The sequence below is a fragment of the Euprymna scolopes genome, chromosome 31, assembly GCF_053919585.1.
Source record: "Euprymna scolopes isolate OS-2025 chromosome 31, ASM5391958v1, whole genome shotgun sequence".
In the NCBI taxonomy this organism is placed as follows: domain Eukaryota; kingdom Metazoa; phylum Mollusca; class Cephalopoda; order Sepiida; family Sepiolidae; genus Euprymna; species Euprymna scolopes.
This window is the reverse complement of record NC_136512.1, coordinates 36,595,828-36,621,253: the sequence shown is the minus strand read 5'-3', so window position 1 is coordinate 36,621,253 and position 25,426 is coordinate 36,595,828. Positions and strand designations below refer to the sequence as shown.

Below are 25,426 nucleotides of genomic sequence, written 5' to 3'. Positions count from 1 at the left end.
ATAAACTTGAATGCACCCATGACCTTCTCATTGTGAAAACTGATAATCCACTCGTGCAAGAAGTGACGTTAAAGTTAAGTACTCTGATAGCCGATTTTTTGCAGCACTTTGAAAAATTGGTGTGGAAATTATGATTCATTTGACAGACTGCCGATACAAACCACCATGACACATTTTCCTTTTCTTAAAAATGAAACTTTGAATTAAATCAAGTGTAACAAATTCCCGGTATTTATCTTTCATATATATTTCCATGCTTGACAAGCAATGGAACAGTTTTGCAGCCAAACAAAATTCTGTACAGTTGCCTTTCTGGAGTAAAAATTTGTGAAAACAGTTTCAAAATGGTTGCTTCTAACCTTAAGGAAAAACAGCTTCTAACCTTGGCATAAAAAGGACTAATCGCTGTGCTAGGTGTATCAGAACTTTTGTAGGAATTTTTGACACCCCTAACACGAAACTGCAAATAAAATATAAAAAAACGCGTAATTTCTCCTATAAAAGTGGGGTTTTTATTTTCTTTATGGATTATACTTCCAAAATAAACTATTAAAGTTGTATAAAAAGTAATAGAAATATTTTTTTTAAATAGTAATGAAATTAATTGAATGTTACGAGTTCAGTATTTTTCAATTTTTAAACTTTAAAAATCTATCAAAATTTTTCTATTGATTCTATTTTTACGATATTTTCAGGGTCAATGTGAAATTTTATGCTCTTTCGAATAAATCGAATATTTTAGACAAATGTTTTTTTAAATTCACCCCCCCCCCATTTTCAAATGTCTATTAAAAAGTAAATAATTAATTTATGTACCAAAGTTTTATATATCACAAATTTAAGATAAAAGATCAATAAATAATATATTCAAATTTAAAACAAAAACAAAGTAGTGTTTTTTAGAAATTTACCTGTAAAGTCCGAAGTTTAAACCCTTTTTTTTTTTTTAAATAAAACACGTTGTTTGGGGTTTTTTTTTAATGAAACCTTGGTCCTTGCTCCTTTAATTGAAAAGAAAATTAGGGCTTGAATTACATTTTTCGAGGAGTTATAAGCTTCGAAAGATAGCGGGTGGAATTATTCAATAGTTTTCACGAAATTTCTGACACTGCTCTCTGTGCACATGTTGAAGCTTAAAACTTTTGTTAAATTTGCAAATTCATAAACATTTCAAGGATTTACAGAGAAGTAGAAAATGTATGGGAAAAAATGAAATAAAAAAAGGGACTTGTGAGCAGACAATTTGTGAAGCTCAATGAACTGTATTGGAAAACTAACTTAACCCCTATTCACATTGAGGGGCGGTGTTGGAGATTTGTCAATGTTAAGTCTGATTTTCAAGAAGAGTTGCCTCTCCTTATCAGTTTTCTGATAGCATGTATTTTAAACATTAAGTAACTCGGAGTTATCTCCCTTTGATTCCTTCTATATAAATGAGTGCATAACGTGGGGTTTTCTCTCTTCGTTTGAATAAAGACCAGTTTTTCTACGTCAAACAATTTCGATTCTGTTTTTAGCCTGTAAAAATAGCTGCTAAGGGGTCAACATTGGAAAAAGAAACAGAGATCATTTGAATATGCCGGTACACTTCTGTCACATTGATGAAACGCAACATTTCAATTGATGAATTTGTTTTTATAATCATAGATTCGTTTATTTGATTCACTCACTCACATCATCATCAGCATCAGCATCAGCATCATCATCATCAGCAGCAGCAGCAGCATCATCATCATCATCATCATCATCATCATCGTTTTAACCTCCTATACCTAATACATTGACATCTGTTAGACGGCTTTCAGAAATTGCTTTCCAGACTAACATATCCCTGGTCAGGTCTTTATTTTTCTTTCTTTCAAGTACATTCTTATCACTTCCTACCATATTTTTCTTGGCTTTCCCTTGTCATTTGACCCTGATACTTCAACTGTTCTACATCTTCTAACCTAAACACTCTTATTCATCCTTTCATCAATCAATATTAAATCGATTAAATTTCAGTTCTACATACTAGCATGTATTAAACTGCTTTAATAAATGTATTTTCAAACAAACCTTTTATTTATTTACCCTTCTTTCTCTTGAATTTATTTTGATTGCTTCTGCCCATGTTTCAGTTGGCATTACCTGGTGAGCCGATCCTTTCACCATTCTACATTCATTAACCCAAGCATCCTCATCAGTTTTTCTTTCATCATCATGTTCGGTTTAATGACTGTTTTACATGCTGGCATGTGTTGGATGGCTTTTAGAAATTGATTTCCAAACTTTATTTATTTCTCCTTCTTTCAAATCCATCCTTATCCCTTCCTCCCATGTTTCCTTGATCTTGCCCTGTGAGCTGACCTTGACACCTCGACTGTTGTACATTTACTAACGCTGACACGAGCTATGGAATTGGAGTTCATAGTTCATCTTTCATATACATACAAAAGAACAGATCATTTTTTTAAAGTTTTTCTGTTTTGTTATTTTAAACTTTTTCCCCTCTGTTTCATTGCAGAAAGAAACAAACAAATGACAATAAAGTAGAAACTGACTCCATTTATTTGAAAAATATGAGGTAAGTGTTGAATCATTTTCTTTTTTTACAAAGAGATTACTACATATGATGACAAGATTCGTTCAGATTTCCATGTGGTAAGGGTTAATTTGGGACAATAGCGTAATAATTATTAGTAATGGAATTTTGGCATGATTTGGTTATTTAAGAGGACGGTTCAACAAGAATTTGTTCACATTGAACTTGAAGATGACAATATTGTAGTCAGTTGGAAAGCAAACCAGAAGAACAAACTTCCACAAGCTGACAATTCTAGGAAAGAAGCTTTATTCATAGAATCCACATTTAGGTTTAGGCACTGATAGAGAGTGGAGGAAATTATTGACAGTGGTTTTAGCTAGACAAGTGTTTTTTTGTGAAAGTTTGCCAAAAGGGGGATCATAGATTGGATCTCAGACGAGCACTTACAATGAAAATAACGATAGAGCAGAGACAGGCAACATCTCTTCTGTGGAAAAAAGGTTGCAGGGAAGAGAAAAGGGTATCACCTACTAGGTTACAAAATTGGTTTCGAACTCTTTCAAGACTAGATAGGAGGCTCCAAGCAGCTCCTGCCCAGATTTGGCAACAGTACTCCATCCTAGGACGTACTTGGCTCTTATACAGGCAGAGGATTGCATCAGCAGTAAGACTGGGGTGGTAGAATGATCCAACCATTTTTCTTTTATTTTCAATCATTTTTTTTTATACTAATGGGTGTTTGTTTATCAAGGCCACTAGATAATAATTTATTTATCTCCCTCACACAACGGGAAGATGTGATACAAGGGCCGTATAGCAGGATTGAAGAGCCAGCACATAGAAAAAAAAGCATTCTGGCTTGTAAAAGAAGTCTACACAATCTTGTTGGCATTCCCTGGCTGGTGTGCCTCAAGCAATTAGCAATAAACTAAGCCCTTCTGAAAAAGAGAAGGCAAAGCTTGGAAAAATAACCCTCCCCTAGAACTGCACAGTACTAGAGATATGCCTCACTCAACAGGGATTAAGCCATCTCAATAATAGGCTAGACTCTGTTGGCTTTGGTGCCAAGGAAGAATGTGGAATGAGCAGAAGATATCTTAAGAATAATTGATCATCCAAGAGGAGGGCTCAACAAGTATTTGTTTACATTAGTCTTGAAGATGACAATGTTGGTTGGTAAGTAGCCTTGCAGTATTTTATTCCACAAATAGAATATTTTAGAAAAGAATCTTTGTTCATGGAAATTCCGTTTTACTTTTGGTAGAGAAGTTCTTTGCTGTGGTTATAGCTAGATGAGTTCTTGCTGTGAATGTTTTACAGGGGAAGGGGGATCAGAAATTGGAGCTCAGTTGGGCACCTAATATCAACATAATTATACAGTAGAGAGAGAGTTTAACATCTTTTCCGTGTGAAAGGGGTTACGAGAAAAGAGATCATCTCCCACTAGATTGCGAAGTCGGTTTTTGTTAACGTTATAGCATATTGGTAAAACTTACACGTGCAGGTATAGGTAAAGCAAGAATAGATATTCCTGTGTCTGTAGCGATTAATAATAAAAAGAAATAACACGGAAGAGTTACTCCCCTTGGACCTAAGATAAGATAGCATCCGATATAAACAAAAGCAAAGAATTATATTTAGAAAAAAGTTAATAAAAAAAATACCTTTATAGAAAGGCGGTTCCATAGCGGTTTGTTTGTTTGTTTGTTTGTTTGTTTGTTTGTTTGTTTTTTTGGGTTTTTTTTTAATTCGGTGAGTAGTTATTTGAATATGTAAAATTCCATGATGATTTTATCTTTGGGCACAAATTTTAAAGACTTATCTACTCACAAGGACTCTGGGACCGTTTTTCTATAAAGGTACTATGATATCTTATCCTATTTAAGATCAAAAATGTAATTTTTATTTTCTCATTTTACTATTTGGCCCTTTAAACATCATAAAATATTTTAATTTTTTCCACTAAGATATATTATCATTACTTGTCTTTAAAATAATTCCTATGTTTATTTAGCTTAGTACTGCAAAGATAATGTCGTTTTTGATGTTCAGCTATATATATAAAAACAATATTATTTTTTATTTAACCTAATACTAATTTTTTTTTAAATACAATTAGAAATATATGGAATATTAATTATATATATAAACAAGAATTTAACTCCATGAAAAAATAAATACAAACATAATAAAAATAAAAAATTTTTTTTTTTTTTCATCTTTCTTCTTTTTCTTTTTCTAAATAATTTCTAGCATTTCCATACTCCCTCCAAATATGTTAGTTTAATTTTCGGTGTCTTTCCTTATCTTACACTCCCCTCATTTGTGCTGATGAGGAGACAATATCTAAAACATTTATTTGTCAATATTTTATTTGTCAATATTTTATTTGTCAATATTTTATTTGTCAATATTTTATTTGTCAATGTTAAATGATTAAAATATTTTTTTTTTGTTTCTCCTTTTTAAGCTGATTTATAATTTCACAATTATTGATCTTTCATCCTCTGTAGTAATATAGCTCGTATCGAGTTTATCTTATATCTGCAGTACTCCGGGACAGCTCCTTTAAAGTATTCATACATTAACTGAAACTTAACTCTTTAGACTTATGATCTAATACTCTCAATATATTTTTCAGAACGTGAGAGATTATATAATTATTTCCACAAACACTGTCACAGCCTACAAAAGCCATGACAGCCAGGTTCTTTGGCTGCCATGGCTCTTGTGGGCTGCAACATTGTTTAGCTGTGGAAATAATTATATATCTATCTATCTATCTATCTATCTATCTATCTATCTATCTATCTATCTATATATATATATATATATATATATATATATATATATATATATATAATTATTTTTGCAGATTTTCTGTTTTTGCATTGGGTTCACGTGCCTATCCTAAATTTTGCCAATTTGGTCAGGATCTTGACGGGCATCTGCAGAATTTAGGAGGCATTCAGATCCATGAAGTTGGGGAAGGAGACGAACTTTGTGGGCAAGAGACTACATTCATGTCATGGGCATTAAACACTTTCAAAGTAAGTATTATTTTACCATTATCTCCCTCACTTTCTTGGCCCTGTCGGTGGGGCATTAGAATACGCCGACTGCCCCCCTGCAGAGGGTAAAAGTCCCTCAATGGGGGTCCTGGATATGACCTTAAACTATATCCAGTGGTGAAGCCCCAGCTTGTGGGCTTTGGGGAATGTGGAGCCACCCTTTAATTACCATTGCTCCCAGGTCCACTCTGACCTGGAGTGGTAGTACCTGTTAGGGTCCTAACTATGGGTTAAATAGAAACCGACGTGAAAACAACAAGCATATTATATTAAGAAAATTTTCTTCAAAATCTTTGGATTCGGCATTAAATAACCCAAAAAGGGTTGATATGCCGTAAAACAAAAACAACCAACCAACCCTCACTTTCTCTCTCTCTCTCACATACACACTCGTCCTTTCTCTTCTTCCTCCCTTTCTCCCTTTCCCTATATGTGACTAGCAGGGATTGAATAATCACCAATGAATATTTCACACTCCTATATTTTAATTGTCATCGAAATCAATGAAATAGCCCATTTTTAAATCAAATCGATTGATTGCCTGCTCTAATTCAGGAACCCATCGTGACGCACCTGCCTTTTGCAGTGACTAAGTTCACAATATATTCTAGTCTATATTGCACTGTAAAGAATCTGCTGTGGATTTTATAAAATTATTTTTTAATGCAATGGCTTGCATTAAAGTTTTAAATGCAAAAGTCAAAAAGTTTAAAATGCAAAAGTCAAGTATCATGCTTCAATTGTGATCGAAACAGAAACATTTATTTTGAACGCACCCCTGTCATATCAAAGAACCTACTGTTGATTTTATATGCCTGGCATTACTGGTTGTGCGGTGATAAATGGCTTCAATTTAAGTTTAAAATAGAAAAGTCAAGTATCATCATGAAATTATGCTTTCAACAAAAACATTCATTTCGAAAGCACCCCTCTCATATCAAAGAACCTACTGTTGATTTTATATGTTGGGCCTTTCGGCTTTTGTGACAATAAAACTTCTGCAATGCATTTGTGATGTTAGGCTGTGTAAGATGTTAGCTTTGGTCAAAATCGCCTGTTCTTTCTTTCATCGGATTATTTCGATTATCGATTATCAGTTATTATCGAAGATATTCTGACACAAAACCTAACTAAGAACACTGCCAAGCACATAAAGTATCTTCATGTGAAGTCTTATGAAAATCGACTCAGATGTTTTTAAGTTCATAGGGAACGAACTTATAGACACACAAACCCAGTTCTTTTTACATAATAGTATATATATATATATATATATATATATATATATATATATATATATATATATATATATATATATATTAAGGACAATCCATTTAATTAATATATATATATATATACAGTCCTGGTCAAAATCATAAGACCACTTAAGAAAGTAAGCATTTACACATATTATCGAATTTTTAATCAAACAAATGGTTGAAACCATTGCCAAAAGGGAAAATATGATGGAAAAAAATGAAATCTACTTCATTCGAAACCTTAACCCTGATCTAATAATTATTTTTTAAAAACAAGCATTTTCACCTGGTCAAAATGATAAGACCACTGATAATTTATCTAACAAAAGGCAATTATAAATTACTAAAAAGGGTCTCAGTATTTAGTATAGCCTCCATTATTACGAATTACTTCAAAAATTCTCTTCGGCATACTTGCGACTAAGTTTTTTATCAGTTGCGAAGGAATTTTATCCCATGTACTGAAAACTGAATCAGAAAGTTCCTTTATCGAATCATACTGGGTCCCATCCTTGAACACTTCTTTTGCCATCCATCCCCAAAGATTTTCAATGGGATTGAGGTCCGGAGAACATGCTGGATGATCTAACAATTCTATATTATTTGAAGAAAAGTATTCTCGTGCTTGTCAAGAAGTGTGTATCGCAGCATTGTCTTGCTGGAAAATCCAATTTCTTCCACACAGAAGTGGACCTTCAGTCCTGGTAGAAGCATTTTCAAGCATTGAAATATACTTCAATGATGTTTCTGGCCTTTCACTACTTGCAACTTTAGGGTCCCAGCTGACAAGAAAGCACCCCAGATCATTAAAGACCCTCCTCCACTGTGCCGAGTTGAAAAAGTCTCTTTGGCCAAATTTTTATCATGCCAATAGTGTTGAAATGCATCTGGACCATCTAGATTAAACTTTTTCTCATCTGAGAAAATTACATTTTCCCACTTCTCTTCATCCCAAGTCTGGTATTTGGTGGCATATTTAAGTCGGTTAGTTTTGTGTTGTTCAAGAAGATGTGGTTTCTGCAGTCACTTTAAATGATTGAAACCCTTCATTTTCAGATGTCTTCTGATGGTTTTAGGACTACATTCTGCTGCTGTTTGGCTTTTCAATCGACTTGAGCTCATACTGGAGTTTTTTTTTAAACTTCTTCTGATACGGCGATCCAGTGATGGGGTTATTTTTTTTGGTCGACCTGGACTCTTTTTGTGCCCATATTGATCTGGATTTCTTAAAAAATTTGTGATGACTGTTTTGCTACGATTCACTTCGTTTGCAATGGATCTATGGGAGAGTCCACCCTTATTAAGTTCAAAGATCCTTCCTCTCTCAAATTCTTGTAATGGTTTCCCTTTTGCCATTTATAATTTAGTAAGATGTTTTTTTATCCACTAACAAGTTGCTTTTAGTAACATAGAAAGCTTTTCGTATTTATTTTTTCAAAACTAGCCCATTTTATTAAAGTGGTCTTATCATTTTGAACAGGTGAAAATGTTTGTTTTTTAAAAAATAATTATTAGATCAGGGTTAAGGTTTCGAATGAAGCAGATTTCATTTTTTTCATCATATTTTCCCTTTTGGCAATGGTTTCAACCATTTGTTTGATTAAAAATTCCATATTATGTGTAAGCGCTTACTTTCTTAAGTGGTCTTATGATTTTAACCAGGACTATATATATATATATATATATATATATATATATATATATATATATATATATATATATATATAAAGTTTCGTGGTTCAATTTTAAATTCTGAAAGAACAATGTATAGGGACATATATTCGATTTAAGAATTTATTGGTTGACAAAGGAATATATAGAAGGGGTTATTTTAATTTCCTTAATCCATGGATTTTCAACAATGGCTCATATCATCGGAGGAAATGAAATGCAGTTAGCAAAATGTTCAGCTGCGAATGGACACTATTTTGCTTTTCAGCACAATTATTGAAAATATTTTTTTGAGTGGTTGTGGATAATTATATGGAGAAAATTATACGAAAAGAGAAGTTGATACAACCTGGGTAGTTCTTTCATAATTTAAAATTGAACCACGAAACTTATATATTACTCTATTCTTAAATATTGAGCTTTTCCTTTTTGGCTATGATCTCCTTGAAAGTATTACTTCAAGTAATATCTATCAGAATTTTTCATTTGAATTCTATCAGTGTCTTATCTCGCATATATATATATATATATATATATATATATATATATATATATATATATATATATATATATATATATATGTATGTATGTATAATGGTTATATAGATTGGTTTCTTAGACATATATATATATATATATATATATATATATATATATATATATATATATATATAAGAAAAACAATTACCAAAAAATAATTATATAGACTAAGTATAATTTTACTAGTTATTAGGTTGGTGCAAAATTAATGTCATTTTTTGACGTTCAGCTATATATATATATATATATATATATATATATATATATATATAAACAACATTATTTTTGCACCAACCTAATAGCACAAAAATTGAAAGCTTCAAAGTTTGAAAGAAGTATTATTCTAAAGATTATATAGACATGCATTCAGATGAAAAAAAAAAAAGAATATTGACATTGAATCCAGGTATGAAGAAGTATTTAGAAAATAACAAGATCGAATCAGTGAAGTTGGTTGAAACGTGGTATAATCCGATTCATCGGTAGAATATACATCAGTGGAACGTAGAATATTCAGATCGTATAGATCATATAAATCTTTCAGTGACTATGATGAGGATGCTGCTGGAAATATCTTGTTGCATAGTATTTATAGGGCAAATGTGTATTTCAGTGGCGTAAATTTTTTGACAGACAAAAATTTATAAAAATTATTTTTATATAAAACACATTAGACCCTAAGGCTGAAATAAGACTCGAAAAAATTTAATTTTAATTATTTTCTCAACATTTTTTATTAGACTAAATGTACGACAATTGAGGCCGCCAATTTGTTTTGAACATCTGGCCTTTCTAAGGATTGCCAGATTGGCCTTTTTTAGGCCAAATTTGGCCTTTTTATGCTCTTGCATAGACCATGGTTACACACAAGAGCGTAAAAAGGCCAAATTTGTCCTCAAAAAGGCAAATCTGGTAAGCCAAATTTTCGATGACTATATATATATATATATATATATATATATATATATATATATATATATATATATATATATATATAGTCATCCACATACAGTACTGTTTTGCTGTGATACAGCGAAACAGTATGGCTGGACAGGCAACTACCTCAAGCTAGGATCAAAACCCGACCGCCTGTACAACAGTCAAGGCTTATAACCATTACGATAACCCAGTTAAATTATTTTCATTCTTTCTCATATTTTTTCTTTGAATCAATTCTCCTCTTTCTCTATTAGTACTCTGTATATGCATCTAATCTTCTCCCCATCTCTCTCCCTCTCTCTCTCCCTAACACCCTCTTCCTCTCTCCCTCTTCCTTCCTTTCTTGCTCTGTGTGTGTGTATATATACATATATATATATATATATATATATATATATATATATATATATATATATATATATATATATATATATATATGAAATTTATTGCGGTGAGTCCAGAATGAATTTACATATTGTTTCGGCTAGGAAGATATTCTCAAAGGATGAGGAAATATCCGACCAGCTTCGTCAGAATTCATAGATGAGAAAAAGTTTAATCTAGATGATCCAGATGGATTTCACCGCTATTGGCATGATAATTTCCTATATACTGCTCTGGCTACACATTGAGCACTCTAGTCCGGTTTTTTCACTACTGATGATATATATATATATATATATATATATATATATATATATATATATATATATATATATATATATATATATAATTAATTAAATTTGGTCTCTTGGTACATTTTTAAATATGTTTAATATATGTTATTATATCATTTTATTATTCTACCACTTTTTTATTGCTTCAATATTTTATTTTATTATTGTATTATTATTATTTATTATTATCCCTAGATACTAGCACCCAGGTACAAGTACATGCATTTGGTGACTTTAATGGCCACCAAAGTAATCGGCTTCTGACACAGTCTGTTACATTTCCAATCCGTCTCTCAGATTCTTAAGTTCAGCAAGCCTCACTTCTAGACCTATTTCTTACCACAGTTTCCAAGGAACTCTCGACCCCAAGTTGAAGAGCTGTTGCTGACTGGGAAGCCATCAGAGATTACATTAGAGATGCCATGGAGTTGTACCTTTCTTTTTTTTCTTCTTTTTTTTTTTACAAAGGAATCACCACTTATCAGGGCCCAGAGGCCACTCGAGGATAGGGGTTAAAGAGTGTACAGTTGTCAAAAGGACAATATCATAGTAATCGTTAGAAGTGTAAATTTGGTAAATCGGATTACTTAAGGGAAACGGCTCTCAAGAACTTGTTTACATTGGACTTGAAGACGGCCATATTGTAGTCAGCTGTTTTCTTTTCTTGTTGAACAGTGTGTAAATGATTCTATTGAATGTTTCAAAGCAACAATTGAAGCAGATGTTCCCACATGGAAGTTTTCTAGTAAACTTGACTCTTCCCAATTCTTCACGTCTACTTGTGTAACTGCAATGCTCAAAGATAGCATGCATTCCACAGATTTGTCGGACATAAGTCCAGTAAAAATAGACTAAAGTTTAAAGAAGCTAGAAATAATTGTAAGAGTGAAATATCCACAGCCAAGATAAGGCATGCCAAAATCATCAGAAAACACATTGTGTCGCAGAAGTTGGGAACTCGCAATTTCTGCAGAATGTAGAACAGTGTAGTAAATAATAGGCAATCAACAATTTCCCAACTATCCAACAACCATAAGGTTGTTTACACGGCAACCGAGAAGGCCAATCTACTTGTCCGGCAGTTAGCTCCAACTCCATTTTAGATTAAACAAACGACCACCTCCCATATTTCCCTTTTGCGGATAGAAGTCACACTCGATTTGAAAATCACCCCTCTTCATGTTTCTGATATCATAAAAAGCCTAGACATCTCAAAGGCATGTGGGACTGATCTCATCCCTGCTATACTATTAAAAAATGCTTCGCTGAGGTCAACCTAGTCGTCTCCAAACTCTTCAACAGATACCTTACCGAATCTTGCTTGTCTGACAGCTAGAAAATTGCTTCTGTTGTACCAGTGTTTCAAGAATTCTGGCGAAAGAACTGACCCACTCAGTTATTGCCACATTAACCTCCTTCCTCTCTTTGCCAAAAATCTTTGAGTTCTTAATTGATCAAGCACTAGTCCACCATTTTATAGATACTAAATTTCTTTCTGGACTTCGGCAAACTCGTTCTATTGCAGATATCACAACTGTCATCTCTGAACATATATACCATACACTGGATAAGACAAGGGAGGCTATGGCAGTAACCCTAGATATATCTAAGACCTTTGACAGTGTCTGGCATGAAGGTCTTCTCATAAAAATTAAATCATATGGTATTACTGGACGAATTCTTAATATAATCAAATTCTTTTAGACGAAAGAAAAATCCAGGTTGTACTCGACTGTCATTCAAAACAACACGATATAAATGTGGATATGCCACAGGGGTCGATTCTTGGACCTTTATTATTCCTGATAGTCGTAAGTAATCTCCATGATAAAATTGTCTCCGAGATGGGTATATTTACTGATGACACTACGCTCTATAACAAACATAAGGGAAAACAAATGAACACATATCGAATCGAATGACTGAAAATTTAGAGGAAAACCTCCAGTCTGTAGTAGAATGGTGATGTAAATAGATGGCAACATTCAATGCTGTCAAGACTCAGTTTTTGTTTAATAGTTACAAGAAATCTTCCCAACTACTTATTGCTATGACTAATAATACGCTACCTAAAAGCTCTTTGTTCAAACTCCTTGGCTTACCATTCACAGGAAACATGAATTGGGACAAATACTTTGAGGACATCGCCAAGGTTGCTGTGAAGAAGGTGGTTTCTCTCTACCGTGCTAGAAAATTACCCACACCTGAGAGTATCCAATATCTTTACAAAGCCACCATCCGCCCATGCATGCTTGGAGCATTATTGCCACATCTGGGCTGACACTTCTGCCACTAGTCTCTTGTTCTTAGACAGGGGCTAAAAAAGTTTTTCCACCCTAACCCTAGGATGGAATACTGTTGCCATATCTGGGCAGGAGCTGCTAAAAACAGCCTATCCTGCCTTGACAAAGTAAAAGATAGACTTCGTGGCTTAGTGGGGGATGCCCTTTTCTCTACCCTGCAACCTCTCTCCCACAGAAGAGACGTTGCGAGCCTATCCTTGTTTTATCGTTATTTCCATGGCAGGTGCTCATCTGAACTCCAATCTCTGGTCCCCCCTCACCAATCTTTCACGAAAAACACCCGTCTAGCCGAATCCACTGTGAAAAATTTCCCCCACTCTTTATCTGTGCCTAGGTCGAGACGTGGATTCCATGAACAGAGCTTCTTTCTTAGAACTGCACGCCTGTGGAACTCTGTTCCGTCTGCCTGCTTCCCACCGGACTACAACTTGGATGTCTTCAAGTCCAATGTTAACAAATTCCTAATGAACCGCCCCCTTAAGTAAACACTTCATCAAATCTCCACACTAACGTAATGTACTTGCAATAACCCTTATCCCTGAGTGGCTTCCGGGCCTTGATAAGTGGTGATCACTGTATAAAAAAAAAAAAAAAAAAAACACGCTACGCACTCTCAACCAAACTTCAACCTCTGTCCCATCACCAAAATGTTTCATCCCTGTGCCTGTTTTATAAGTATGTTAATGGAATGTACTCGGATGAATCCAAAGCTCTTGTATCTCCTCAATGTAAATATCCCGACTAATCCAACAAGCAGCAAAATCCCACCTCTACATTGTAAAAACCCCTAGATGCTGGAAACCATTCTACTCTAATAGTTTCTTCCCTTAAATTGTTTGGAATTCCTTCCCAGCTTCCTTCTTCTTTGAGTGTACTAAGATGCAGAAATTCAAGTGTAATGTGAGCAGACATCTCACTGTTCAACTTTCTACATAGTGTCTCTGTAGATTTGGTCCTAAACATTCTAGTAGCCGCTTTTGTCCAAGTGGCACTGTGTCTTGCTTGGAGGTGAATAAGTTATTCACTGAATAACGGTAAAAAAATATTATTTTATTATTATGATTTCATTGTTTTATCATCTTATCATTTTCAAATATTGCTATTTGGGTATATTTAGTCTTATTTAATTATTTTTATTACTATAATTACCATATTATCATTTTATTATTATATATTTTTTATTATATATTTTTTATTATATATTTTTTCATTATATATTTTTTTATTATATATTTTTCATTATATATTTTTTATTATATATTTTTTCATTATATATTTTTTATTATATTATTATATTCCTTTTTGATTTATTATTTTTATTATTGTTATTTTATTATGTTTAAATATTTTATTTTATATTTATTATTTGAACTACAATAATATTAATAATATCATATATTATTTCTTTTTTTAGATACAAATTTATTATTTTTTTTTTTACTGGGGAGTCACCACTTATCAAGGTCTGAAAGCCACTCAAGGATAAGGGTTAATGAATATAAGGTGGTAGTGTCATAATCGTTAATGGTGTACATTGGGTAGAATTTGATTATTTATGGGGACGGCTTAACAAGAACTTGTTTACATTGGATTTGAAGGCTTCTATGTTGTATCCAATTGAGAAGCAGGCCTGCAGAACAGTATTCCACTGGCGGGCAGTTCTGGGAAAGAAGCTTTGTTCATGGAATTCGCATTTAGATTTAAGCACAGATAAAGTGGGGGAAATCGTATATAGTGGTTGTAGCTAGTCGAGTGTTTTTCGTGAATTTTGGTAAGAGGGGACCATAGATTGGAGTTCAATTGAGCACTACCATGAAAATAATGCTAGAGCAGTAACGGGCTCACAACGCTTCTTCTGTGGGAAGAAGTTACAGGGAAGAGAAAAGGGCATCATCTTTTAGGTTTCAAAGTTGGTTTTGGACTCTATCAAAGCTGGATAAGGCAAGCTGAGCAGCTCCTATCCAGATGTGGCAACAGTACTCCATTTTAGGGCATACTTGGCTTTTATACAGATAGAGGATTACATTGGCAGTGAGATACATACTGGAGCAGTTTTCCAGCAATCTTGGCAACAGATTCGATGTACGTGTTCCATTTCAGATTAGGATTGAAGGTCAATCAAGACATGGAGCTTCTCCAAGACGAGAGCCATTCATTTCAATTGGGGCATAATGGGTATTAGAAAGATTATAATGAAAGAAGCGGAGCTTGTTTTTCAACGCATTAAATTAACCAACCACCTTTTCCCCCATTGCACCACGTTCTCAAGATCAAAAGAGAGAGAATTAGAAAGATCTTGGTCATTGCTGGCCTTTGAAATGTTGCCATGAATTTCTAATATTATAAGTACATATTATTAAAAAATTAATTTCATGATTTTTATATTTTTTTATAAAAACAAAGCAAATAAATGCGATAAGTAAAAAATATTATCTTATTAACCCAAACAGAATAAAAAAAAAAGACTTACCCTAACTATGTCACCCCTACCGATTTTTAATCAGCAATGTTTATGCAATGGAAAAACCCTCCGACCAACCAGCACATATATTGATGTTTGGATAAGCAAATTTCTTTCAAATTATTACTTCTATATATAAAAAAAAATTAAATTCATAATTTTTTATATTTTTAATAAAAGCAGAGCAAATAAATGCACTAAGCAATATTATTTTATGAATCCAGACAGAATAAACAAAAACCCTACCCAATGACATCACTCACGCATCTGTCAAATGCTATTTAACATTGGACCTGTTTGATTGGCCGATTTTTAATCAGCAGCATCTATTTTTTTTTTTTTTTTTTTTCACAGTGATCACCACTTATCAAGGCCCGGAAGCCACTCAGGGATAAGGGTTATTGCTAGTATATTACGTTAGTGTGGAGATTTGATGAAGTGTTTAATTAAGGGGGCGGTTCATTAAGAATTTGTTAACATTGGACCTGAAGACATCCAAGTTGTAGTCCGGAGGGAAGCAGGCAGACGGAACATAATTTGTCTTACACGTGTTCCATTGAATAATGGAAATTCACCAAACAACTCATCAGGCAGATTTATGTTCCTCGAAAAAAAAGATGCAGTTGGTGATTTTTTTCCCCCTTGGTTTAAAAAATTGGGAAAGAAAATAGAAATCCTTAAAAGTCATAAAGGTGAAGATTTTGTTATATAATTTGTTAGAACCATAATAAGGTAAAAAAAAAAAAAAAAACGCTTTGGAATCCAGTGCACACGAGAAGACATTTTATTTATATATAGCCATATTTTTATTTTACTACCCAATGAAACATGTGTAAGATGAATTATACTAATAATAAAATGAGTGTAATGCAAATGTATCTTTGTTTTTAGTATCTAACTTCCGATATATATGCTCTGAAAGTGTAAATTCATTTTATTGAGCTTAATTAACTGTGGCAATTTGGAACACATTTTATTGAAATATACATTAAAAGTATATATTTCTTTATAATTGAACGCATATATATATATATATATATATATATATATATATATATATATATATATATATATATATATATATATATATAAACTTTGTCTGTGTGTGCATGTCTGGACTCGGAAATAGCCATTCTGATTTTTTTTTTAATTTCACACGAAGGTACTTGATGCATCTGGGAGTGTCCTTATGCAGGGTTTTATTGGAATGCATCCGATAAGTACCGAAAACTGATAATCAAAAAAATTTGATTAAAGAAGGAAGTCCGATGTTGACCAAAGTTAACACTTTTATACGACCTAACATAACAAGTGTATTTGAGAATTTTTTTAGAAACGATCAGCCTATAAAATCAACAGTAGATTTTTTTATAAGACAGGGGTATGTTCAAAATGAATTTTTCTTTTTAGAGCACAATTGAACCGTGATACTTGATTTTTGTACGTTTAACTTGAATTCAAGTGATTATGCAAAAATAATTTCATAAAATCAACAGTTGGTTCTTTGATATGACAGTGGTGCGTTTGAAATTAATGTTTCTGTTTAGAGCACAATTGAACCATGATACTTGACTTTTGCATTTTAAACTTTAATTGAAGCCATTATTTACAGATAATTTTCTAAAATCAACATTAAATTCTCTACAGTGCAATGTAGACTACAATGTATTAAGGACTAAGTCACTGCAGGGAGGCATGTAAAATTTCCTCTTGGTACACTGTGGTGGAGCCAGAGGTTTCCTTAACTAGAGCAGGCAATCAATCAATTTGATTAAAAAATGGGTGATTTCACTCATTTTGGTGATAAGAAACATATGGGAGAGTGGAACATTTATTGATCCTCATTTAATCCCGGGCAACGTCAGGTTTCCCTGTTAGTATATATATATATATATATATATATATATATATATATATATATATATATATACTATCACACTACTAATAATTCTTTTCAATATAACATCTAGTAAACTATATTCAAAAACTCTTAATGTATTATTATACTAGCAAAGATACCTGCGCTTCACACAGGACGTTGCTGTACTCTCGGGTACCTGCTTTGTTGACTGGTTGAGGAGATGGGCTGAAGGACGGTGATCTGATTCAAATTCGCAAAGAAGTTGGATGGCGTCATGGTGTACACCATCCCTAGGTGGGGGACCATCATCATACCAGGTTTGGTCATGATCAGTCTGGTGATGTGGGCTGTAGGAGCGTTGTACAAATAGACACACACACACACACACACACACACACACACACACACACACACACGCACGAATGCTACTACTGTAAGATATCATATTATAAGCACGTCTTTTACGAATTTTGCCGAATGAGTTGATAAGTTGAGCTATTTTTATAGGTTGAAATCAGTCCTTTTTCCTTCTTTCCATTCTATTCAAGATTCGTTTAGTTTTTTTCTTTGGTTTCAACCACGATTCTCTCCCTTTGACAGTGAAATGTAGATTTGTTTTACTTACTGTTTGAGTCATTGTTTATTCTAATTCATATATTAGCATGTATTTGGTGTGATATATACGAAAAAATCCTTACTGAAACATACATTGCTGAACTCATATTTAGTGTAATCATATTTAGTGTAATATATATATATATATATATATATATATATATATATATATATATATGTATATAGATAAAAAATCAAGATGAAAAATATATAATTGTTTATATCTTTTCTCTATATATTTATTATTTTTCGACGTGTAGGCATACAAATAGTCTTTTGATAAAAACGAAAACGTTTCTTCGAAGAGCACATAATTTTCAACCCATCCTTCGATCCTCTTCAGTGTGAATGTGAATATGTGACACTTACGTCACCCGCGCGTCGTCCAGTGGTGGAATGACCCCGGTTGTCGGTTCTGATGTTTCCTCGGCGATGATGTCAATGGCCAGTTTCCTGAAACAGACTTGTCATGCAAAACAATTGAAAGGACCAAGCCAACAAGCGTTTCCTTTTGTACAAACTTCCTTGTATTTCGACAACAGTACAATCGCAGCTAGCTGTTCAGTTAGGGACTGGCCACTTGTTAACTGCGAGGTTTTCTCTTCTCTCTCCAACAGAGAACTCAATTATCTACGTGACAGGGTCAATCGATGGGGGGAATCTTCGTTCGTCGGACCCAAGGAAGCAAAGCTCTCTCTCTAACTCTGACTGTCAATCTCTCAAGCTCGCTGCTTATATTGTGGGGGCGTGGACGGGGTCTCTTCCCGTTTCAGGTCGTTGGCCAATCAGAATTAAGGGATCACTATCCGTCAAATCTTCGCCAGGCGGCCTATACCCAAAAAAGGAGCTGTCTTTCTTTCTCTGTTGGCATTCGGGTGTTCTCTAATGGAACTTGACAGGTCGTAAAAACAGAGATGCCCAACTTAATTATTTTTGAGAGGACATAAAAACAGTTGAATCCGATTCCACAAAGGCCACGCGTCTTTTCAATAGGGTCACTTATCGCCCCGCTGTTTGTCGACTGTTTGCTTTGTACATTGGAATTTCATTGGTATCCTCGCCACCCACGGACTGTCATGGCCAATTTAACATCATCACGTTCTCCCACCATAAGCTATGATCTTATCTTTTTTCTCTGTCTTTCTTTCTCTTCCTTTCGTCGTTTACAGCTGCCTTTTTTTTTCCTTTTCTTTTTCCACGGGTTCACCGCTACTCTTGGCCTTTTGGTCAGGATCAAAGTGCAGCATCTGTTCTTCGGATGCCGCACTTCCATTTCTTGTTCTCTTTCGGTGGAGGAGAAATCCTTCACGACTGGGACAATTCTTATTTTTGTACCCTTGAGCGTCTCTCATTCCACTCCCCTCCCATCGACATGTCTTTTACATCGTAAAATACACCTTTTGCCAGGTGAATTGTTTCTCAGATGGCTGGATTGCCAACTGCACTGACCGTTTCAATGAGAGAGAGAGAAGAAAAGGGGAAAAAAAATCGCAAATCGTGAGCCAGCCCCTCTTTCCAGAATATATTAATCGCATGCCAAAAGAAAGGTGATAAAGTCTCTGGAGTTTTAATTGTTCGGATTAGTTGTAAGAAATCCCCCCCCCAAAAAAAAACAGAACAAAAAAACAAAACAAAACAAAACAAAAAAAAAAAACAAACGGAACGAAAGAAAAAAAAAAGGTCTCTTGTTTGTTAGGTGAGTGTGAGTGGGTGCGTTCCCTCTTCTTCTATCTCTGTTTGTCTTAGGTTTACAGGTGTAAGATGGAAGTGTCATGAAAAAAAAAAAAATTTTATTTTTTTTCTTTTTTTTTGTGTGCGCGTTTTCACCTTTGTTTATCTTTGGTCTGCAGGTGTAGGATGAAAGTGTCATGCAAAATTATTATTTATTTATTTTTTTTGTTTTGCTTGCCGTGTGAGTGTATGTGTTTTCTCTCCTCTTCTGTCTTTGGTTTACATTCCTACAATTTTAAGGGCCATTTTGGGCGGCCCCCGAACGGACTCATCCTCCGCTCGTTCCACCACGCCTGTTAGAACCGGGTGCTGCCCTCCCCCCGCCGGTGCCCTTCTTTTCGCTTAGCTGCCCGGCTGTCTGCGCTCTGGTGGTGCGCCCCCCACCTAGTGCAACATAGCAGCACTGCAGTGCCTGTCTAACGAGGTCCACAGGCTACCTTAAATCATGCAGTCGCTCAACCCGTCTCTCAACCTTCCCGGGGCCACTATACTGGGGGTACAGGTTTCCCGATGACAACACACCCAACTGCGCACATACACGTACATTTTTCTTTTTCTCTGGCCGCTACGCGTGGCTGGCCGTTGGTATTCTCATCTTCATCATCTCCCCCCTCACATCCTTATCCAGCTATCTGCAAATTAAAAACACTCTCCAGATTTTCTTTTCTCACACCTCATTGAACAAATCCTATCCACATATCCATCTTTCTTTCTTTTTCTTTTCCTTCCCCCACCTTTTCCTTTTTTTTTTTTTTTTTTTTTTTTGTTTAACTTCACTTGTCCCATAAGCATTCTCTCACTCGGAACAAGGTACAGCATCTGCCCTAACGCCACACCCAACATGCACTATTCTCATCCAGTGAAGGAGAGATCCTCCCCGACCGAGGCAATCCTGCACTTCAGTCCCATAATTTGTCCCAGCAGCGCCATTTTGGTCAGAGACCAAGTGCAACAACTGTTTCAATGCTACACTAACAATATTCAATCCCCGTCCCATGAAGGAGAAATCCTTCTCGACTGAGCATTTCTAAATTTCTTTTTTTTTTTTCCAAAACAGAACAATATCAGCACCGTTAGTTTCTTTAAGATATTCTACTCGACAGTTTAAATTCCCCCAAGACACCCTCGCTCAATACGCGACTTTCTCGTGCTAAGTTACTCTCCCCGTTGGCCAATTTACTCACTGCGAGATACTTCTCAATTACTTATAGTTCTTTTCTGCTATTTACGGCGCCCCTCCCCCTGAAGCCTTCCGTTTTAGTCCCTAGCTACCTCCAAGGTCAGTCCGCGACACAATCTGCCAACAGTGCGAACACATGGGGGCCCTCCATGCATCCACAGAGAAAACAGCTGCACCACATTTAAACCTGGAGATGTCGCTCCAACCTCCCGTCTCTGTTCTACTGACCCCCACTGGTCCTTGGTGGAAGGACGTCACACTACTCCTGGGACAGGGAGTCCCTTGCTCCCCTCAACGGCAGCCTCGGTTCACCTTTCCCCATTTGCTGGAGCCAGGAGATGGGTATTGGACACTCTTCATCCCCTTCGTTCGACTCCTCAGCTGACTCTGCGGTCAACTGCCATTCCACTCTCTTTTCTTCACGAGCCGCGCCTACTCTTCGTGACCTCCTATAGCTGGTGGAGTGGAACCCTGAAATTTCCCGTTCCAACCTTCCGTCCGTCTCTATATTTCTAGGCTCTATAGAGGTCGTCTCTCTTGTCTTAAACCGTCGCTCGGTGTCGTCCCTATAGTCGTCAGGAACTCTGTCCTCATCTCGCGTTTGACTACCCCCGGGATTCTTTATCTTTTTACCCGTCTCCCTCATCCAAACTTGGTCACCCTGTTTTAACTGTCCAGTAAACGCTGCCTTTTTTTTCTTCTTGACCTTCCTGGTCCTATTAGTCCTATCGGCCGTCGCCTTGAGGAGCGTCCCTGATTCTCGGACTACTGGATCTGTAGGAGTTACTCCCTTCTTATTAACCTTATACGTCGCTACCCGTTTGACTTGGGACAATTTTCCTCCCTGTTCCTTGGTGCTATCCACCTTGCCCATACAGGCCCCGACCGTTCTTGGGGAAAGCTTCCTGTTGCTGTCAGCTCCCATAGGGAGAGGGACAGACCTTGTGTCACCTAGTGGTATCTTCACCCCTCTCACCATTAGCGCATCTGGATTAAAACTCAGAGTGGCTCCCCTCGCTCGGAGCCAATCCTCTCCCAGAATTATTTCGTTGCATAGCCCGGGTACCACATACAGGGGGAAATTCTCTTTCTTTCCGGCCACTCGTACGGGTAGCCATACCTTCCCTGTCACCGACATCCAGCTACCGTCGGCCTGACTGAGCCCCACATCCGATGGGTACAACCTTCTCCTCCCTGCCACAGTCCGACAGACGTCCGCGTCTATTAGGGATATCATCGCTCCGGTGTCAACCAGAGCCTTCACCTGCGTGGCTCCTATCGTCACATTACAGGTGAGTTCTCCCTTTTTTGTGAGCGGAGGGAACACCTGGGCTCTCCTCTTTTCCTGTTTCAGGGTTCTCTCCTGGTACCCCGCTCCCGTGAGCATCGCAACTTGTGACAGTGGTTTCTTTCCAACCCCACCTGTCTGCCCTACCTCTCTTTCTCTACAGATTCGCCGAGGGGGTGGGGTTTGGTTTTGATTCCCTCTCTCCAGAGGATCTTTCGCCCTCGGGTGGCTTTTTCCTCGGTCAGGACAGTCCCTCCTAATATGTCTCGGGTCTCCACACCGCCAACACCTGTGGGACTGGTGGCTGTAGGAGAAACGGTCAATTTTACCTCCTCTCTGACACGCGTTCAGTTCGGTCTTTACGATGCCCACTCTTACTCTCCCATTATGTCGGGGTGTCTTCCTGTGGACAGTGGGGCACTCTCTCGACCTGTGGCCCTCGCCGCCACAGTTCCAGCACACCAATCCAGGCTGGCCCCGGGCGAGTCCTCCGGCCCCATATCTCATTCTGTTCCCCAGTTCCCGGCTCCTATTTCGCGACTCCTCTCCCATTATTCTTTTCTGCAACCACGCATAGTTCTTAGCTATTTTGCGTGCTTCTTCTAGAGTGTCCGGGCAACTCTTTAGCACCTCTATTTTGGTCGCTTCGTCCCGCAATGCATCCACCATCGTGTCCACTAGCATTGCTTGGGTTGTGGGCATATCACGGTGTTCGGTCACCGGATACGCCAGGACCGCCAGTTCTTGCATGCGGTCGACCAGTCTATCCACATCTTCCCCGTCGGCCATCTCTATTCGAGACAGCTCGCGCACCGCCTGCACTGTGGTCTTTTCGCCGGCGAATTTCCTCTTCACCTGATCGCGAAAATCAGACCAGGCTATGCCCGGGTTACTTTCCAGGCATTTGCATATATATTCTGAGGCCGCTGCGACTGCTCCGTCACAGGCAAGCAGCACCATTTCTCTATCGGTCAACCCATATACTAATCTTTTTTTTTCTATTATCGCCAACCACTCCTTGACTCCCCTCGGGTCTCCCCCATATGCGGGTACGCTAATTCCCCACAGTGGCCGCTCCATGGTCATCTGCAGCTCAACAGTCTGCTCTGACCCTTCCCCCATCGACTGACCCGCCCCGAATCCTCCCTGAGAATGCATTATGTTATTATCTATTTTTTTTCACTCCTACTACTCCTCGCCCCTACAAGGTGTAACAGCGCCCAACACAAAACACAGACAGCCGCTGAAAGCAAAGCATACAAAAGAGGGAACCAGCAAAAAAAATGGACTTACCCGGTCTGATGCACTTGTGTTCTTCTGCGACTGGTGGATGAGAATGACTAACGAGCTGTTCAGACTTTATAATCAGTTGATTAAAGTTCGTCGTCTGGCTTCACTCGTGGCGTTTTTTTGTCTTTCTCTTTCCTTCTTCTTTTTTCTTTTTTTTTTCCAAGATGCGCTTTGGTTTCGAGTTTACTTTCTCTCCTTTTTTTCCTTTTTTTTTTTTCAATATTGGCTTTCTCTCTTTTTCTCCCTCCTTGTTTTGTTCGTTTTCTTTTTCTTTTTTTTCAACTTTCCCTTCCCACTCTCACAGGGAGATCTTGTGCCTTCGAGAGAGAAAAGAAAAAAAAATTGTGTGCCCGTGGAAATTCGTTCGCACGTTTCCTACCGAAACGAGGTATCCTGGTCACGGCACCAGTTATGTGACACTTACGTCACCCGCGCGTCGTCCAGTGGTGGAATGACCCCGGTTGTCGGTTCTGATGTTTCCTCGGCGATGATGTCAATGGCCGGTTTCCTGAAACAGACTTGTCATGCAAAACAATTGAAAGGACCAAGCCAACAAGCGTTTCCTTTTGTACAAACTTCCTTGTATTTCGACAACAGTACAATCGCAGCTAGCTGTTCAGTTAGGGACTGGCCACTTGTTAACTGCGAGGTTTTCTCTTCTCTCTCCAACAGAGAACTCAATTATCTACGTGACAGGGTCAATCGATGGGGGGAATCTTCGTTCGTCGGACCCAAGGAAGCAAAGCTCTCTCTCTAACTCTGACTGTCAATCTCTCAAGCTTGCTGCTTATATTGTGGGGGCGTGGACGGGGTCTCTTCCCGTTTCAGGTCGTTGGCCAATCAGAATTAAGGGATCACTGTCCGTCAAATCTTTGCCAGGCGGCCTATACCCAAAAAAGGAGTTGTCTTTCTTTCTCTGTTGGCATTCGGGTGGTCTCTAATGGAACTTGACAGGTCGTAAAAACAGAGATGCCCAACTTAATTATTTTTGAGAGGACATAAAAACAGTTGAATCCGATTCCACAAAGGCCACGCGTCTTTTCAATAGGGTCACTTATCGCCCCGCTGTTTGTCAACTGTTTGCTTTGTACATTGGAATTTCATTGGTATCCTCGCCACCCACGGGCTGTCATGGCCAATTTAACGTCATCACGTTCTCCCACCATAAGCTATGATCTTATCTTTTTTCTCTGTCTTTCTTTCTCTTCCTTTCGTCGTTTACAGCTGCCTTTTTTTTTCCTTTTCTTTTTCCACGGGTTCACCGCTACTCTTGGCCTTTTGGTCAGGATCAAAGTGCAGCATCTGTTCTTCGGATGCCGCACTTCCATTTCTTGTTCTCTTTCGGTGGAGGAGAAATCCTTCACGACTGGGACAATTCTTATTTTTGTACCCTTGAGCGTCTCTCAAATATATATATATTTTTCGAGGGAAATTCATGGCCTGAAGATGTAATCTTCCCGGCACGGATGATTACAGAAACATGTATGCACAAATGTAGCCATCAATGTTTGTATAAATAAATTTTATATATATATATATATATATATATATATACATATATATATATATATATATATATATATATATATATATATATATTCAGACTTATATGTAATATACTGAGTTCGTGTAATTCAATAAGTTTTTCATATACCAATCAGTCTGGTGGTGTGGGCTGTAGGAGCGTTGTAACTACAGCAAAGGTAAATGTTTCTCACATGCTTTTCTCGTTAAGGAAATTTTTCTTTTTTCTTTCTCTCCAAAAATGCTCTATTGTCAAAAGTGTGTTTATTCATAAAGTCTGAAGAAATGCTGGTTTTGGAAAATTTTCAAACGATATAATGTTTGAAATTGTTCGACTGGACATGGAAACAATTGTAACGTAAAATGAAATACACTTTTTGTTGCCATCAACACCCTGTTTGAAGTCTTGATTTTGCTTCTACAGTATATATATATATATATATATATATATATATATATATATATACATATATATATATATATACACAC

The 25,426-nt window shown here is 36.6% G+C and overlaps 1 protein-coding gene across 2 annotated transcripts in view; it reads left to right on the top strand.

Moving 5' to 3' along the window:
* The window catches only part of LOC145255695 (nitric oxide synthase, inducible-like), a 203,244-nt gene that overhangs the window by 115,012 nt on the left and 62,806 nt on the right, over window positions 1-25,426 (top strand). For both annotated transcript variants that reach the window (XM_080114269.1, XM_080114268.1), the window contains exons 15-16: window positions 2,507-2,566; window positions 5,403-5,577. In XM_080114269.1, coding sequence (XP_079970395.1) covers window positions 2,507-2,566; window positions 5,403-5,577 — 235 coding nt within the window. The remainder of the gene's footprint in view (window positions 1-2,506; window positions 2,567-5,402; window positions 5,578-25,426) is intronic.